Source organism: Podarcis melisellensis (assembly GCF_964234715.1).
Source record: "Podarcis melisellensis genome assembly, chromosome: 11".
NCBI lineage: Eukaryota > Metazoa > Chordata > Lepidosauria > Squamata > Lacertidae > Podarcis > Podarcis melisellensis.
The window spans coordinates 4002968-4022867 of NC_138543.1; the positions used below are offsets into that span (position 1 = coordinate 4002968).

General features: G+C 41.2%; 1 protein-coding gene across 9 annotated transcripts in view; it reads right to left on the reverse strand.

The window, feature by feature from the left end:
- Window positions 1–19900, reverse strand: part of PRUNE2 (prune homolog 2 with BCH domain) — a 140780-nt gene that overhangs the window by 67765 nt on the left and 53115 nt on the right. For all 9 annotated transcript variants that reach the window (XR_014172943.1, XR_014172944.1, XM_081930336.1 and 6 more), the window contains exon 6: window positions 19130–19224. Coding sequence is in view for 7 of the 9 variants with exons in the window: in XM_081930336.1 (XP_081786462.1) it covers window positions 19130–19224 (95 nt within the window). In the remaining 2 variants the exon portion in view is untranslated. The remainder of the gene's footprint in view (window positions 1–19129; window positions 19225–19900) is intronic.

Below are 19900 nucleotides of genomic sequence, written 5' to 3' on the forward strand. Positions count from 1 at the left end.
TAATTCTGCTGATGTTTTGCAAAGGATACTAATAAGCACTCATGGTTATGTGAGTTGTGAGATGCCTTTAGCAACTCATTTGTTAAACAGTCAGTTCCTTCAGAGGATATGTTCAGAGTCATTATAGGAAAAATGCAGGTGCCCATTCTGATAGAAACTTGGTAGTTCGTGCTGGACATTTAGCAACTGCATATACATCTTTGCCCCGTAATGAAAGCAAGCAAGACAGAAATTTACAATGGCTGATGCACTCAGCGTTTCGGTTGGAGTGTATGTGTAGAAACTAGGACCACTCCTCCTAACAGGGAACTTGGGTGGTGAGAATCAACAGAAATAAAGCCAAGATGGGGCTACTAAGAAGCAAGAGAGAGGTATCAGAATGCTTATTAGGGGAACACTAAATTCTGTAGACATATTAATGTAACCCCACCCACCCCAAAAGCACCTCACTGAGGGCCCAGCATGCTCAGTAGGTTGAATGTGAGAAACACAGAAGAATGTGGGGTTAGGATAACGGAATGCTGGAATACTCCTATTAGTTTACACCGCAGCATTGGGTTGGCAGTCCCACTTGTATAGTACTGGTTCCCAAGAGATGCAGCAGCCAACACAGAAATGATTGGCCCAACATCTCATGGCCTGTTCAGATTCCTTAACTGTATGTGTAACCTTAAGGGTTTTTTGTCCTAACATGCATAACTCTCATTTGTCCTAACATGCATGAATCTCATTTGCCATATTGTGGTTATTTAGTCACTGGATCCATTCACCCATTTGGACATACCCTTTTTGGAACTCTTTGTAGTCTCCTTGGATTTTCAGTCACCTGAATAAATTGGTGTTATCAGCAAACTCCTAAACTTGTTTCATTTCCTACTCAAATTCTGAGGTTAATTACTGGATCCTTTAGAATTATGGATCCCTTTAGAAGTGTGTTGCTTCAGTGGCAGATGAAGAATTAGTTTTTGTTCTTGACATTGATGTAAGTGTGATGTGTATGAAAGAGTGGGCACATTTGTACACTCTGGTCATGCAAATACAATTGTATAAATCTGAAATACAAATATTTTTCACAATATGAAAAAACAATTGAACAGAAGCAAGGACTGTTTCAAATGAAATTAATCTCACACATGGCAATGCATTTTTGCTTGAGAAACTCAAGATAAATTTAAAAAATAATGACAGCCTGGGGCTGTCATTTCTCCCCCTTAATACCAAACCTATGCTCAGGAGTTCCATTGAAGAGTGTGGAAAATAATGAACGTCATTGTTCCTTTTCCTATGGCTTGGAGCCAACATCTTCATCTGCCCCAGCTACAACAAAACATGTCTCTCCTGTATCAGTCCCTACAGCCACAGCAGGCGCTTAACTTTCCAACTGTTTACCTTTGCCCCCAAAGGCACACTCCTCCATTGTCTCCTGTGACAGACGGAAGCCAATCAACCAATGATAATGAAGGTGGTGGTGGTTTTTCAATGTGTTCTGAATGCTATCGTGTGTTTTTGGAATGTTTAAAACTGTTTTTGGAATACTTTAAACATTAAAATTATTGATAGGTTTGCCACCCTGGGTTCCTTCAGGACAAAGGGTGGCAATTAATGTAAAATAATAATAAACAACAACAATACATTATTAGTTGCACTTGTTGTTTATAAAAAATAACTTAGCTACCTCCCTGCTCACTCTGACTACTAATCAATTATGAATAAAATATAAATTAAATAGAACTCTTTGTTGCACTTCCTGCAAATATTTCACTTAATTCTTTTTTTTAAATCAACACTTTAAAAAAAATAACTGAATACACTACAGCAAAAATCAAAACCCCTTTCCCTCTCGGTCCTGACTACATTTACTTGGAAATAAATTCCACTGAAACCAAAGATTGGTGTCAAAAATTAAAGAAAGAAATCTATTTGAGACAATTATACCCACCAGATGGCGATCTTGGAACATCAGTAACTACTGCATATCAAGAAAGCCTTTGTTTTTCTTGTGGGATTAAATTTAACATTGATTCCAGTATTTGACTTGATCCTACAAGAGAAACATGCCAGCAAAATATTTTCTGCATGCACATTTTTAAAAAATGCATTTGAAGGCAGGTATAAAACTCTGTTTCTTCCCTGAAGACAGCTGCAATTTTGCATATTTCAATCCGCCTTTTGCAAGAATCGAGGGGGATGGAGGTGGAAAACTGATATACTTCTGTGATGGACAGCAGAGCCAGACCAGAGTCTGGTAATGCAGTGCCTCAGAAATTCCACCAGAGAGCTGGAGCCTCTCTCTGATTGGCTACCAAGACAGCCAACCAGAGGGGGGTGGAGCCAGCACTTTGGGCGTGAGAATAAAAGGAGCCGTTCCTGAGGGAGAGAGTTTTTAGGGCTTGGTTTGAGTTAAGACAAAGGGCTCAGGTTGAGAGAAACCAGAAAGTACCTTACCTCCCCAATGGAAAATTTAACTTATCTTGAAATACCAAAACAGTGAAGAGCTTTCACTCTTGCCAGGATCTCCCTTCAGCCGTCCAGGAAGGCTGTTTCAGGGACACACCTTATGAGGAGAGAACATGCCCTTGTGGTATAGAAATAACAGAACATGTTTTTCTCCACAGCCAGCGTTACACAAACATACCTGCTAGGTTTATCCTGCCAATAATACACAAATTTCCAGGACACACAGGGCAACTCTATATCTCCTCACTGCTCCAAGATGTAAATCCTGATACAACATACTCAGTTGCCAGATATTGTACTGCTATGATTGACATATGTCAGAAGATGGTATGTGCCACACAGCAGGTCTAAAACTGAAGGTTTGATTTACATGTTTTATGTGTTTTTATCTGATGCTGGTCTATGACTGTAAGCAAGATTTTTAGCAACTGTGCGTATAATAATGTGTTTAAGCCTCTGACATCTTTATATTTAGTTTAAGTACAAATTTAGAGTCTGCCTAAGACTCTAAATCACTAAGTTTTCCCTCACACAAGATTACCAAAAGATAGCCTGTGATAAATTGTAGACATACATGTAACTGACATAACACAAGGTGGGTCCACTATATTTAACTGGGGGCAGTTAGTGGGGCAAATCTGCAGATAGGCTATTGGTGGTTAGAGGGGGGATCTGCTATGACTTCATAGATGCTGTCATCATTATTTTGATGGGTTAATTTGTCTTCCTGGTTCCTTTTCAGTGCAAATTGTGTGGAAGTACTGCAATTGTATGGAAGTCCTATATTGACCAGTATATACTGACCATAGCAGTTGGGAAAACTTTATACTTTATTTTTATTTAAAAATAAATCCAATGTAATGGTGTTTTCAAAGTAAATCATCAGCTAAAGTTCTTTATTGGATTTACATCCCACTTATCTAGTCAAATACTGCCAAAAGCTTTTTAGCTGCTATAGTGGAGAAAGACCACAGCACATTGGTAGAGCACATGCATTGCTTACAGAAAGCCTCAGGTTTCTAGTTAAAAGGGTCAGGGAGCAGATGATGAGAAAGACCTCTGCCAAGACCCTAGAAAGCCAACACCAGTCAGAAGAGACACTTGCTGCAAATATTTTAAGCAGTCATGGCTTCCTCCAAAGTCTCTTGGCAGTTGTAGTTTGTTAAGGGTGCTGAGAGTTCTTAAAAGACCCTTATTCTCTCACACAGCTATAATTCCCTGAGGGTTTAACATCCAATCCCTGTTCCAGGGGAACTCTGAGAAATGGAATTCTGAGGGGAACAGCACTCAGTACTCTTTAAAAAAAAACTACAGTTCCCAGGATGTTGTGGGAGAAACCATGACTGTTTAAAGTGGTAAGATACAGTGGTACCTTGGGTTACAGATGCTTCAGGTTACATATGCTTCAGGTTACAGACTCCGCTAACCCAGAAATAGTACCTTGGGTCAAGAACTTTGCTTCAGGATGAGAACAGAAATCATGCTCCGGCGGTGTGGTGGCAGCAGGAGGCCCCATAAGCTAAAGTGGTGCTTCAGGTTAAGAACAGTTTCAGGTTAAGTACGGACCTCCAGAACGAATTAAGTTCTTAACCCGAGGTACCACTGTACTCTTAAATGTATAGTGCTGATAAGAAGTTGCCTTATACTTGGGCCCTGTGTTGCAGTGCTTAACTGGTCCTGCTTTTGAATTACACTGAAGTGAGTATCATTTAAGAATGAATTTAGCTACTTTGCTGAACCTTGCAGGGAGTGCAATACTTTCACTTACTTTTCTTTCTCTCCATTTCTCTCATCTTTAATAACTTATGAGAGTACAGCAACCCCATTATTTCTAGATGGTGAATGTGAGTCTCACCAAGAATAATTACCGGTAAGTTGCTGGATTGGGGTAGAGGCAGGTGTTTTGAAAGAGACAGTGAAATGTAGTGAGGAACAGAAGTGGTCACTGTTGCTGCAATCCAAGAACAGAGAGACAACTGAAGTGTGTGAGATATCATTCATTAGGTGTCATGAGTTGACCCATTCAAAATACAGGAGTACTTATCTCAAAATATATAATGAGTAATAGTCTATTAACAACATCTTCTGTAAACTAAGTAACATTTTGCTAAAATCTTTAGGAATAAAAGTCTTTCAGAGCAAATGATGCATCAAATTCAAACAGGCCATCAAGATTGCTAATGGATTTTAATAGCAGCTATTACAGCATAATGGTGCTTTCCCAACAGCTATTTGTTTATAAAATTTTCAGTTTACAAGACCTTATGTCCAATCCCAGGAGACAACCCTCAATCATTTATAATCATTTGGTTCAACCTACAAATAAATGCTGCATCATTCATGTAGGTTTGCCAGAATGGCAACCCAAAGAATTGGTTTGTCTTTCCGTCTCATGATGCAGTGAGAGATGCGGTTAGTGAGCTGGGGCAGGAAGCAGCCCATGCCCACTGATGACAGTGGGAACCTGTGCCCTTACCAGAGGCATCAGAGCCAGTGGAGAGCAGGATCCTGTAAACCACCCAGAGAACCTCTGTTATAGCGCAGCCTATAAACCCGCCTTCCCCAACCTTGTGCCTTCCAGATGTTTTCAACACCCATCACCACTGACTTCTAGCTATGCTGCCTGTGGTTGATGGGAGTTGTAACCCACAGCTTCCAGAGGGCATCAGGTTGGGGAAGGCGACAAGAAACAGAATAAATAAAAGGCCCTGCTGTCAGAGGGAGATACAGAGCACTTCTGGTCAATTAGCAGCTGTGTGCCTTAAGGACACTGATCCAGCGGCCTTCTGCCTCTAACTGCCTTCTGCCATCTTCTTTTACAGTTACGAGGCCGCCTCAGACTCTGGCTCCATACACACCTTTCTTTTAAAGCACAATTCCCTGCCCAAAGAATCCTGAGAACCGTAGCTTACTCCTTACAGGGCTATAGTTCCTAGCACTCTTAACAGACCACACTTCCCAAGATTCTTTCGGGGAGGAAATATGCTTTAAATATATGGTGTGTACACAACCGCAGTCCCAACTCAGTGGCAGTGGTCAAGTATGCCTTGCTGGGCACATCTGCCTTTGCATCAGAACCCTCAAAGCAGCAATGGCTAGCCTGGACTGTCCAGGTGTGTTGCCTTCCAACTTCTTTCAGCCCCAGCTAGCAGGGCCAAAAGCCAGGAATGATGGGGAAAGACAGGTGCAAGTAAGCCACCCCCCTGATTTAAAGGAAATCCTTCAGACTGCCAGAATTAAAATTTTAGAGGGATTACAAAAATCTACATACATACTCTTTCAATTATTTTGTCTGAACTAGTTTTCAATAAGTGTGTGTATGTGTGTACACACACACAGATATTCCACACACAAATATTCCTGGACAGCAGAATCCTCTGTAAATAGAAAATTTTAAAATGCAAAATACTTGTATCAAAATAACTAAGGTATTTTGGGACATCCCCAACACCTAGGATTTTGTTTGTTTTTGTTTTGGGATGTGTGTGGCCCCTTTCAAGGTGTGATTCAGTGTTGTTTTTTTACCTATTTGGGAAGTTGACCTTTTTGCTTTTTCTTGAGTGGGTTGTTTTGTTTTGCCTATTTGTGGGGTCTGTACTCAATTTCTTAAACAAGCTATGGGATTTTTTGACTAGGCAGCCCCCAAAAGAGCCAATATGTGCTAGTGCCCATGATAGTTAGCCAAACATTTCCCTGGTCTTGAAAAGTTTGGGGGCCTTGAAAATATCGCTGCACTGAGGCTTCTAGAATGGATCTAATCTCACTGGATGATGTGATTTTACTTTTAGAACTAGAGCTCCTGGCCACTAGGTGGCCATAACTTTCCACAGAAACAGCAACATTTCAAGAGAATATGTTTGTTAAGGTTTTGTTTAAGCCACACAGTAGTTATTTTGTGTTTTCACAGTACAGAAATTCATTTTTATTTTCAAGTTACCTAGTCCTTATGTTAAAAGGTCTGTGCGGAAAATCTGTTGCATTTGTGCAAAATGTCAGTTTCTGGCAATAAAATCATGAAGCAAACATAATCAAGGCAGAGAAGAGGCCTGGATGCCAGTAGGATGATTAAGTTGTGAACCTATTCCTTTCTCTAACTTTTAAAATAAGAAAACCAGTCTAATTGTAAAGGTTAGTGTATCAAATTAAGACCAGAAAGGACCAGGTTCAAATCCCCACCGAGCCATGAAGCTTATTGGATGACCTTAGGGTTAGTCCCTAATTCTTAGCCTAACCTACCTTTGTAAAGATATAGGAGAGAAACATGTACATCACTCTGAGCTCCTTAGAGAAAGGGTGGGATAAAAGAATATGAACAATCATAAATGAACTTTAAATGGATAAAAGAATTAAATAAAGCATTGGCAAGTAAGCATATAGCAATGTGTCCAAACTGTGAAAAGCAGATTTTTCTACGGCAGAATGCATGTTCAACTGCCATGCCCACTCATACCTCCTATATCCTCCCCTTTCTTGCTCAGGAGTGGCATTGCCAATCTTGTCCATAATGGCCACCATTGCTTCTTATGCCAGCTGAGCACAGCAATCGCAAAAATGATTGTAAAGCAAAAATGCCAGCCCTGAGTACCATAGACATAGTCCATTTTTTTCTATACCTTGTTTCTACAAATGCATCTTTCCTCAACTTGTGCAATGGTAATGCCAATACATAGGTGGAAAAAAATCACTGAGACGGCATGGCTAGATACAGAATTTAAATTACTCTGATACACAGTCAGCATGCAGTATACTGAAAACACTGTGTGTGTGTGTGTGTGTGTGTGTGTGTGTGTGTGTGTTACTATGCTGATACCCACACTGGACAACTGGACGATTGACTTGACATGTTGGCACGCAAAGCTTTCTACCATGATTGGTGACAATGCAGTGATGAGAATGCCATTTGTATTCAGCCTTACCTCTTTTTTTCCTATTTCAAGATAGACCACAAATCAGGGGTGCAGTTCTTTCCCATGCCTTCCTTTAATTTAAGCCATTCTAGCTATTACCACAATGTATTTAGGAATTACTGTACACTGCAATCCTAAACATGGAAATCCTATTGATTTGTATGGTGCTAGCTCCCAAATAAATGGGAACTGGCTTGCAGCCTTAATCACTCTCTTTTTTAAAAAAAGGCAACGTGTATTCTGTTCTTGAAAATCAGAGCACACAAAGAATATGTCTGATTCTAGTCTTGGTTATTCCATTGATAATGGTGCTGAATGTAAATAACAGAATTTACACTGGTATGATAAGAACTAAAAGAGCTCCTGTAACCTTCTGCAACTTGGTGCATATTAGAGTTGCATGCACTGCTTAAATATTTTCTGGGCTACACTAAAATTTAATTTGGGACATCAGGATTTCTTTACTCTCCATAAAATAATGGAGACACAATCAAATATTTCATCAGGGAATTCAAACCACTGTCCCAGATCTTCATAAATACTGTATTGTCTAAAATGACTTATCTCAGTTGCAACTTGGGCTCAGATTTATTGTACAGTTCATCAACTTCTCAGCATGCTGGATAATGAATGTTTCATTTACATTGCTAATTGACAAGCCATGGTTCTTTCAACCTTTAACCCTTAAGATGTATCACAGTATCACCATATGTCAATATAATTGCGTTTAACTTTGCAGATTTAAAGAACAGGACAAAACAAAAGCTTTAGTACCTGCACATGAATATAGTTACATAGAAGGCCATCAAAAGGATAATAATAAATGTAGATGTGGACTTACACAATGGCAAAATCAGCAATCTAAGAAAAATATTCTCATGTTCTCTCTTAGTGTGTCAATACAATTTTGAAAATAAAATCTTAAATTAGGATATTCTCATGCAAACTGTATTATATAGAGTAAAATCACTTCCTCATGCTTACTGGAGGCATAGTCTCAGTCAAATATTAGAATATACACTTTACAGGTAAAATTGTTGCATGCTTAAAATTTGTGTCCTTGAGAGCAGCAAGAGGTTATAATATCATATCACAGAAGATGATGTATCAAAGATCAGGTTGGTGCCCAGCAATTGCCCCTCACAGGCCAGGAATGGTTAGAAATCCTGTGGGCCTATGCCTTCAAGTTTATTCCATAAACCAGTAGTTTCTCAGACCTATCTATGTCTAGACGGAACAGTATGAGAATGGCTATCTTAAGATAAGGATTCAGATGGCACTTGGAGTAAAGAATCCTTGGATGTTATCCATGCTGACTTACGGCCAAGTATTAGTATTTCACTCTGGTGAGAAACTAATGTGTCACTTGAACACAAGCTGTGGTTTATGTAACCCCAACAGTTATTTTGGTGGGAATGGACCCCAGAGATATATAAGCCACATCAGATGGTGAGAACCTCTGTGCAGGCTTGACCACAGAAAGTGCTACATGTTGGCCACAGCTCCAGCTCCATCTTCAGGGGTCATGCTAAGATAAGGCTTTGTAGCTTTCTTTGAGCTATTTAATAAACTATTTAGCCTTCACTCCATTTGTGTGTTCATTGTTTTCTGAATCTTTTTTTAAAAACCATTTCTTCTTTGGCAATATAGAGGTGCACCTAGGGCTGTTCCAGTGCAAAAGTAACATTTGCCACTAATAAAGTGTGTGTATTTGGCAGATGTGAACATCCAGAGGTGTGTCTAAGACTTCAATCTTTATCATATATGCTGATATAGATGTCGTGTGTACCATGTACTACAGAACCTAGACAAAAAGATCACGAGTGTCCCAAGATGTTTTAAGGACCTCCTACCTTTCAAATTAAAAACTTTTATGGTGGAAGTATCTTAATGAACATGAGGAAGTTCAATTCCTTTGTAGAATTGACGGCTACTTTGGCCAATAGCAATGAGAAGGTCAATGTGTGCACAGCAAATAAACAGAATAAAAAAGATGAGCTTACAGACTGGTAAAATTAAAACAAAAAAAGAAGAGTAATAACTGTTAATTCATGAACTTGCTTTGGCTAATAATAGGAATGCCAGAAATTTAAATTTTCATGTTTCAAGTAAAAATATTAAATTAACTGCAAGATGACAACGAGCTATCAATTCGCTATCAATTCTAGGATAAACTCCCCAAGGAGAGGGAAAGTCACTATGCTAAATTCAACGGTGGAGCAGTCTTCTCCCTTGGGAGGTTGTGGACTCTCCTTCCCTGGAGGTTTTTAAGCAGAGGTTGGATTGGCATCTGTCATGGTGCTTTAGCTGAGATTTCTGCATTGCAGGGGGCGGACTAGATGACCTTTGAGTCCCTTCCAACTCTACAATTCTATGAAACCAGGATCAATTTTTTTTCTACCTATTTTTTCCTTCCTTCAGAGCATCAGAACTAGGTACAACTAGAAGGAGGATTTCAAAGACAGTGGCCTATTGGTAATGGCATAAAATCTGAGGCACAACGGCTTGATTTTGTTTGTACAGAAATATGTACTCAAGAGGAGCAAATAACTTGTTTTCCTCTACTTTAAATGCACATCATTCCTTGAATCCTCACAAAGCTTCTGCACCATTCTCCAGGTAATACTGACACCATTCACCTTGGTCTGAATGACTCTCTGACTGTATCATATAACCATTACATTTATGCCCTGTTGTCATATGTATGTTGCTTATTGCAGCAAATCTTCAAATTATTTCTGCATGTGTTAAAGAGCCCAACAGAGAGACATTTCATATCCATGTCAATGTAAAAATTTCCTATAGAGGCAGCTGTGACCTATTATGTGGTGCAAGATTAAGTGATTACCATATATCATCACCTTACATTGAGTTTTGTGACATTTAAGGTCACTTTTAGCCAATCCATATCTGTCATGGATGCTTTAGCAGAGATTCCTACATTGCAGAGGATTGAACTAGATGACCCTCAGGGTCTCTCCCAATTCTACAATTCTATGATTCTAAGGAACGAATCTTTATCAGAGATCAAGGGCACATTACAGCCAAGCAGAAGCACTAATGGAGGGTGTAAAGCAGAGCAGGGGAGGAATCATAGAATCATAGAGTTGGAAGAGACCACAAGGGCCATCGAGTCCAACCCCCTGCCAAGCAGGAAACACCATCAGAGCACTCCTGACATATGGTTGTCAAGCCTCTGCTTAAAGACATCCAAAGAAGGAGACTCCACCACACTCCCTGGCAGCAAATTCCACTGTCAAACAGCTCTTACTGTCAGGAAGTTCTTCCTAATGTTTAGGTGGAATCTTCTTTCTTGTAGTTTGGATCCATTGCTCCGTGTCCGCTTCTCTGGAGCAGCAGAAAACAGCCTTTCTCCCTCCTCTATGTGACATCCTTTTATATATTTGAACATGGCTATCATATCACCCCTTAACCTCCTCTTCTCCAGGCTAAACATGCCCAGCTCCCTTAGCCGTTCCTCATAAGGCATCGTTTCCAGGCCTTTGACCATTTTGGTTGCCCTCCTCTGGACACGTTCCAGTTTGTCAGTGTCCTTCTTGAACTGTGGTGCCCAGAACTGGACACAGTACTCTAGGTGAGGTCTGACCAGAAATACAGGCCAAGGAAAGTCCTGGTGGTTGCACAGAGATACCTGGATGTCCACATTCGACTCCTAAGCACAAGGTTCCCCAATCCTAATCTAGCTCAATATGATCTGTTTATTGACCACCAGCATCTCTCAGTGCTACCTGAGGTCCTTAACTGGAGGTGCTGAGGAGGCAGCATAAAAATGGATGCAAAGCATCCATTCCGACTAAACATTCGAAAAAACTTTCTGACAGTAAGAGCTGTATGACCATGGAACGGTCTCCCTCAGGAGGTTGTGGACTCTCCTTTTTTGGAGGTTTTTAAGCAGAGGTTGGATGGCCATCTGTCATGGATGCTTTAGCTGAGTTGGACTAGACAACCATTGGGTCCCTTCCAACTCTAAGATTCTATTATTCTAAGCATATGGCTGTCAGCATTAGGGAAGCAACATAGCTCTGTGGTAAGCATCTTCCTGTCATATAGGAGGTCCCAGTTTCAGTCCCTGGTATTCTCCAAGTAGGTTTGGGAATGTCCCACCTGAAAGCTGGAGAACTGCTTTCAGTCAATGTGGACAATACTGAGCTAGATAGACCAACAGTCTGACCAGTTATAGAGTACGGTGCTGATAATGCCGAGGTTGCAGGTTTGATCCCCATACAGGACAGATGCATATTCCTGCACTGCAGGGGTTTGGATCCTTGTGCTCCCTTTCCAACTCTACAATTCTATGACTCTGTGATTCAATATAAGACAGCTTCCTATGTTCCTGCAGTATCTCAAGGAGGTGGTGACTACTTAATGTAGAGATAACCGCGATACCTTATATAGCAGTGGGGGGAATGCTTCAGTCTGCAGCAGAATATCTCAGTTCTTAATACTTTCAAAATAGCTAATCAGTGGAAACATTTTAGATTTTTCATCAGAATTTGCGTAACACAGATATACTGGTTTACCCAATATTGGCAAGTAGACAAATTGCTTTTGTATTCTCAGCTACAGTTGAGCAGCCTTACTCTAGCAGCTGACAAACACAAATTTGCATAGATATCAACTTACAGATTTGAAAATAAGGGACCAGAAGCCTTGAAAATAAGGGACCAGCAGCCAAAATAAGGGACCTGCCGCATCACCTGTTCCAGGCACTTCAGTCTTCCTGTCCTCCTGCAGTCTGGTCAAACTCATGCTGGTAGCTTCAAGAACACTGTCCAACCAACTTTGTAACCAGAGGTTCAACTGAATAGAATCTGAATCACATGCACCACAAGGCCTATGCAGCCTCAACTTAAGATGGCTCCCTGGCCTGGCTTTGCACTGCAAAGTTTACAGCAGCATGTGCAACAAAATGGCGTCCAGCATTCAAAAACCCCTCAGCTTGAAATTAACTAGCCACACACAAGGCATGCAAGCTCCACCCCCCAAGTTGTTCTTAGACTTCTTATTGGGTGAGCAACACAGCCAAGCAACACAGTTAGAGCCTCCCTCCTCCCTGGCCGGCAGGCAGGGAGGGAGAGGAGCTGCTTCCTTTGAAATTTAAGGGATATTTAAGGGACATCCATCCATAAGGGACAGCAGTGGGACATGGCGCTGGAATAAGGGACTGTCCCTTCAAATAAGGGACACTTGACAGCTATGAATTTGTGTTGCTGAAGCTAAAGAAACACCCTATGACATGAAAGTTGTGCAAAAGCTTTTGGGCCAGTAAAACATGCCAGACTACAAGTAATTGAGAGCAGTATAGCACGTGTGTAGCACAGGGGTTGGGAATATCAAGCCTGTGGGCCAAATTTAAGTCTTCCAGACCTTCTTTTCTGTGGGCTGTAATCAAGCAAGAGCCAGCTACCCTACACTTGACACCCTATAAGATGTCAAGTGTGGGACACAGCTAGACCACAAGGGCCTTGCAGGCACCACCAATGCATCAGTGGATCCAGTACCCCACTCCTGGTGGAGTGGATCAAGTATTACTTTGTTACCCAAGAGGCAGAAGTAGCTTCAATCCATAGATAGAGCTGAAAAAGACTTGTCTCAAACCCTGAATAGCTGCTGTCAGTCAGTGATGAAAATGGAGAGAGTGTGTTTTTTGAGGAAGCCTCCCTGTTTTCCTCCAAAAGCCAATGTAAGCTGCATCAGAGCTCTGAGGGATGCTAATTAGTGCTAATATATGTGTGCTGGGCACTGAGCTAGATCCCTGAACCAGTCCCAAGGAAATAGGATTCTCAGTGGATTGAGGTATAAACATTTTAAGCTATTTTCTCCCCCAAAATTCTGATTCCAAGCATTGAACTCAGGGTCAACAGCAATGCACAGCGGCAAGAGGCAACATGAAGCTAGTCGCTACAGGGAGCAATTTAAAGTGACTTTCTCTTGGCAGCTGTTTGTGCATATTGGCCTGAAGATACTAAGATTACCAGCAACCTTAAACCACCTCAAGTGAACCAATATTGTTTTCCCCTGGCCACCCAATAGGTATCTGAAATGAGGAAGCCATCTCCCCAGAACCCATCACTGAGAAATGAGTACTCTGAAACTTCTTGATTTACATTCAAAGGGAGCTGTTTTTGCTTGAGAGGAACAGAAAGATATGAAAAGCTTTTAACAACATACATCAAACTGTGCATTTGATGATATGAGTTAGATATATGCATATTTCAGTTGTCCATTTCCAGCTGCTTTTGTGGCATCAAACTTTTTTATGTTAACAGATCACATTATTATCACATTTAGAGAAGAGTAATGGCATAGGGTGTTGATACATCATTGGCAGCACAGAGTGCTATTTGAAAACAGGCTTGTTCTTTGCATTTCTAATAGTGGGCCAGAGATACACTTGGGTTTTAGCATTAAGTTATTGCTTGCTAATAATAAAATGATTTAGCCCAAGAAATGAGCATAGGCTTCATAGAAAATAACTCATACCTTGAAAATTCTTAAAGCAGTCCTCTCTCAATGGACTAGAATGAACCAATATGGGACCAGGAAAGATGTGGGAAAGATACATGAGAGACTCAACACTCAAATAAATATATATATGGTTATATTCAATGAAATTGTCTTCTTTGAACAAGGAAAACAATAGAACTTCACCTCCCCCTTTTGTCCCCACTTGCTTCCTTCGTCCCAAATCTGCTCCAGGGGGTTGGGGAAAACCCAGAACAGATTGGATGAGGTGCATGGAGGAAGAGAGGGCAGGGAAGCTCCATTGTGCAAGCAGAACTCCTTGTGTGAAAGGAATGACTTGTAGGATATGACCCATAAACTCGATTTTCCATGTGCCTATCTTTACAAAGCTGAGAATGCTCACTGGGCATGGAATGCTGGTGGACTGTTGTGGGTAAAGGTGTATGCAGGAGGTGTCACTGTTTCTGCCTGCAGCAGGAAACATGAGAGGGAGGAGTGAGAAGCAAAGAAGGGGAAGGGCCACAAGCAGCTGGGTTTTTAAAATGGTCACAGTTTCTTGCCCGCAACTTCATTGAGTTTGGCTACAATAACACAGGAAGGCACACAGCCTGCCTGCTGACAGAAGAGCCCCAACCTGTATGCAAGGAATCTGGGGCTTTGAGACAACCTATGGCCACCTTGTGTTATGTCAATCAACAGATTGGCTTATGAGTCCAGACCCCACAAAATCCCTTTTGTTGACTTTCTGTGGTGATGTATGTGGTGATGGTCCACCCCCCAAGTGCCAGAGTCAGTTGTGTGACCAATAACACTGTGAAGAACAAGACACATTTTTTGGTAAAGGGAAGGCAAAGGCCCCAGGTCTCAGCAGTCAAGCAACGAAACATAAAAATTCTTCCTGGCCCTGTCCACAAGGATCCACAGCAAACCATACTATTTACAGACCGAACAGTTATCATACTGGTTGGGAGAAAGGGAAGGCAGTAAGAACACTGAGCCCAGCTCAGACAACCTCCCCTACAATCTGCCCTGGCCAGCCCAACCCCCAACTAACCCATATTGAAGCAACCAACCAAAGAGCATCAGCACAGCAAGTTAATTCACCCTTACCCTTACCAGTGCCAGGACACATTGGTAGCCCTGTCAAGGGGCAGAAACATGACTTCCTTTCCCTACATATAATAGGTCAAGAAGTTAATGTAACAAAATGGAATAGAGGTTGGTTACCTTTGCTTCAAGAAATACTATTGTATGAAGAATTGTACATACAGTACCATGGTCATAATGCAAGTATTAGAGCAGCTTTAGACATGACCCTGGATACAAGGCTGCTACCCAAAATGGCAGCTCTGAATCAAGGCTTCTCCCCTTTCCCCATGACAACAACAGTGCAATTCCATACATGGCTGCTCTGAAGTAAAACACATTAAGTTCAAGGGGGGCTTAGTATTCCAAGGCAAATGGGTACAGATTGCAGCCTTAGTTAAGAAATACCCATATACACTTGAATGAATATTATAGGGTGGAATTCCACACTAGGCTATATCAGCTTGCCTAGCTGATACCCCACCTCCCATGTGCTCTTTTGGAGATTCAAATTTGAACTTAAACATTTCAAATTTATATTTTGAATGTGAAATCCTAAATTTGGGTGCTTTAGACTTTTTGGAATATCTTAATTGCTTTGATTTTGGCAGAAATATGAAGTCTCAAAATCTGCCAACTTAAATAACACTGCATGCCAACTATCAAATATCGTCAAATAGTGAAATAAACAATTTCAAGGTGTTCAACATAGATACCGTATTCAATGGATAGTTGAAAATTATTCAAATATTAAAAAAACTCTACAGGATAACTTTGAGAATTCTGAGAAGTAAATTCATTTCATCTTATACAATAGAGTCTAACCCTTATCCACAGTCATAAATGTATATGGTTATAATGAAGCATGATGCTGTATTACTCAGTTGCTTCAATCTGAACCCATCTTTTTATCTTTTACTTTTTAGTAATTACTTGTAATGGAAGCAGATAATTAAGAAATGTTCAAGTTCAAGCATAAGAAACCAGCACCACAAAATTTGTTGAACCTGAACAGATATGTTATTGTTATTTCAGACATGAGTTTTAATATTTCCTAGGGTATCAACAGTATCATAACTATCCTCCAAAGTAATCCACTTTATTGCTTAAACTTGTGAGGAGAGGGTATTCAGTAATGGATCTTTGGCTGCCCCATTTGTTCTTAGAAGGTGATTACTTAACTAGGAATATATCTGAGAAGACGAACTCACGGCATACTTCCTGCTGTACAATAGCTACATCATGAAGTCACCTACAGGCAAAGATTATCCGATGCTTTAAAAAGTATGATTTGTTTATGTGTGCAATGTTTTCAACATCTAAAAATATGATATATTTTCTTTTATAAAGAACGCAATTAAAATAATATATAAATATATACACACTGCAAATGTAGTAAAGATAACAAATTCATTTAAGCCCATTTAGGCACATTAGTAACACACCATGTGGCAGAAAGACTAGGACTACAAGAAGACCCCTTGGCGCTTTATTTTATATTAAATCCCTAATGGCCTCTCCTTATCTTTGCAAAAATATGCACACAAGTCCAGACTATGCAACCATTGAAGTGAATGGTTATTTATTTGCTAAACAAGAGCCCTATGTTTAATGTTCCTTAGACGTAAGGTACCCTGCCAAAGTCTCATTCCTACAGCTCCATACATCATTTATTTTACCCTAACTCCTCAGAAAAGGCACCGGGGGGGGGGGGAGAGCTCACAAGTTAGTCAGAATTTTGTTTCAAATGCCATTACTAAAAGATTAAACAGCAGCATATTTACTTGGTTTGCTGGCGTCAAATACAAATTTATATAATCAGCCTGAATGCCATCTCTAAAATGCCATGTGGAAGTTTGTACAATAGAAGCAACATTTTAAATCATGTAATCCAAAGTTACACAAGGGGAAGCGCATGTGAGTCTCCAAATTATGGTAACAGCTGAGTGCTGGGCAGTATACCTAGCACTACCTAAGGTAAAAGTAAAGGCAAAGGACCCCTGGACAGTTACGTCCAGTCAAAGGCCACTATGGGGTGCGGTGCTCATCTTGCTTTTCAGGCCAAGAGAGCAGGCGTTTGTCCACAGACAACTTTCCAGGTCATGTGGCCAGCAAGACTAAACTGCTTCTGGCACAACGGGACACCGTGACGAGTGCCAGAGCGCACAGAAACACTGTTTACCTTCCTGTAGCAGTGGTACCTATTTATCTACTTGCACTTTGATGTGCTTTTGAACTGCTAGGTTGGCAGGAGCAGGGACCGAGCCACGGGAGCTCACCCCATCGCGGGGATTCAAACCGCCGACCTTCTGATCAGCAAGCCCTAGGCTCTGTGGTTTAACCCAGAGCGCCACCCGCGTCCCTATAAGGGGGCTAGGAGTCTCCTAACAACTCTCAGCACCCTTACCAAACTGCAGCTCCCAGAATTCTTTGGGAGAAGCTATGACGATTTAAAGTGGTATCACTGCTTTAAATGTATGGCATAAATGTGGTTTTAGAATACAAGAATAACTATAACCCTTGATTAGTATGCATCCTTACACTAAATGGGTTTCTTAATGTTAGATGGGTGGAAGCTGGAAGTAAATAATACAAATTACAATATTTTTCAGTAACCCACAGGTTTGTTCCTCAGTTCATTTGAATGGAGCTTACATACGAAATGAATTGATATTGACACAATTTATAAAAGAGTACTTGTGTGTTATTCTCTATGGATATCATCCAGATCAATGTGTCGTGTATATCTATGCCTTGGCCCAAAGTTAAATGTAAGACCTGCTTGATGCAATAAAAATTAGGTAGGAGTAACTCTCTCCGGATTGGGCCCTTGTCTACTGCAGCCACATATATCCATGTTTGGAAAGAATACTGGCCAGAATGCACCTGCTTATATTATGTCACATGTTCCCTGCAAAATAAATCAGAAATGCCACACATCACAACAGACATGTGTTTGCAGGTCTAGAGGCCATCTCTATGTCAGAAAAATGTCATATGTGAAGCATTTATTAGTGGCCTCTGTGCCAAGGCAATCTAAATACATACTACAATAAGACAAAGGATAACAAGTGGATGATTGATTGATGCAAGTGCAAAAAGCTATCATTATGTTCACCAACACACACAAACAAGGCATGTACACACAGTTGCCCAGTAAATAGGTCTGAGTGACTTTTTAAAACCAAAAACCAAAACATGTAAATTGTAAGCTATACCCACTGAGGAAATATTATTCATCTGCTTAAGAGAAAACCAATTCTACTCTAAAGTCACTCTGATAAAATAGTTGTCATTTATAAGGAAATCCCAGTAGGGAACAAGCATATATATACTCTCAGGGTATAGTATAATGCAGGGCAAAAAGGGTAAAATGCAAGAGAAGAAATTGGCAGTCCCAGAGAGCAATATTTTGATATCACTTGGAGAAATCTCCCAGGAAAGGCAAACACCACAGCAAAGCTAGTCTCAATCTTCAGCTGTCACTTTCAAAAGCATTAAAGGTAAAGGTAAAGGTACCCCTGCCAGTCTTGACAGACTCTGGGGTTGTGCGCCCATTAAAGGTACGGGCCAGTCTTGACAGACTCTGGGGTTGTGCGCCCATCTCACTTAAGAGGCCAGGGGCCAGCGCTGTCCGGAGACACTTCCGGGTCACGTGGCCAGCGTGACATCGCTGCTCTGGCGAGCCAGAGCCGCACACGGAAACGCCGTTTACCTTCCTGCTGGTAAGCGGTCCCTATTTATCTACTTGCACCCGGAGGTGCTTTCGAACTGCTAGGTTGGCAGGCGCTGGGACCGAGCAGCGGGAGCGCACCCCGCCGCAGGGATTCGAACCGCTGACCTTTCGATCAGCAAGTCCTAGGCGCTGAGGCTTTAACCCACAGCGCCACCTGCGTCCCTTTCAAAAGCATTAACACTGCCAATTATACTGGCATTAGCAGACGTATCTGACAAATTTTTGTTTTGTCAAGTTCATATTTGTCACAAAGATAATGCCAGATCCAGTCAGAATAGCAGATACAAAACCTGCAGTCACATCCAGAATGCTTTGCAAGTTGTCTAATAACATATGATTTAAAATGCCTGGGAAAGAAATATGTCAGTCACAGGAAGTGGCACTCATCTCATGCAATGCAGCAAACAACGCCGTGGGCAAAGCTAAACAATCCCATCACATTTCGCTTTCTCCTTACCTCCAAATTCATATACACAGTGCTAACAGCTACTTTTATTTCTCCATCGGACACCTCTTTTAGATCCTTGAGCAAGGCCTCCTCAATCCTTAGCCCTGTGGGACAGACAGGAAAATTATTCATAATCATTATTCACTAAGAATCAGCGAACTGGAATGTAACAAAGAATTTGACTTTGAGAAGAATCCTGGATGTTTTTGAATACTGAATAATGGTTTTCTTTGTCATGCTAAGCAACCCAACAAATAACAATTCATTTCTACTATGTAAAAAGTAAATCTGCTCCTTTTTTGCCTTGAAGAAAAACTGTGATAATTCACTACGGGCTCAATATTTTGCTGTACAAGCACCATAAAAGAGCATTGCAAACCCTCTTACACTAGACTTGGAGGAGTGGATTAGGTGGAAGTGTATTTCTACCCAGCTCTCTCCCAGCCCCAGGTAAGCCCTGTCTCCTCCCTCCTGCCGTCACCAAGGGAGGAAGCAGAACGCTTCAATACAGAGCATTCTGAGGGCTGGGCAGGGCTGAGCCAACCAAGGAGCCACTCTCTCCCCAATATGCTCTCTTTACCACCACATGAAAGCATTGGTCCTGCCCACCCACCACTTCCCACTGCAGGTGCTTTGAGCAGCAGGACTGTAGATGCAACGGTGGCCCTATCACTTTGCAAAGCCCAATAGCAAGGCGGTAGTTTGGATCGCGCACTAAGAAACTGTGCCTGCTGGATCCACAGTGTCCAAATATCTAGTATTTGACCAGTAAATATAATC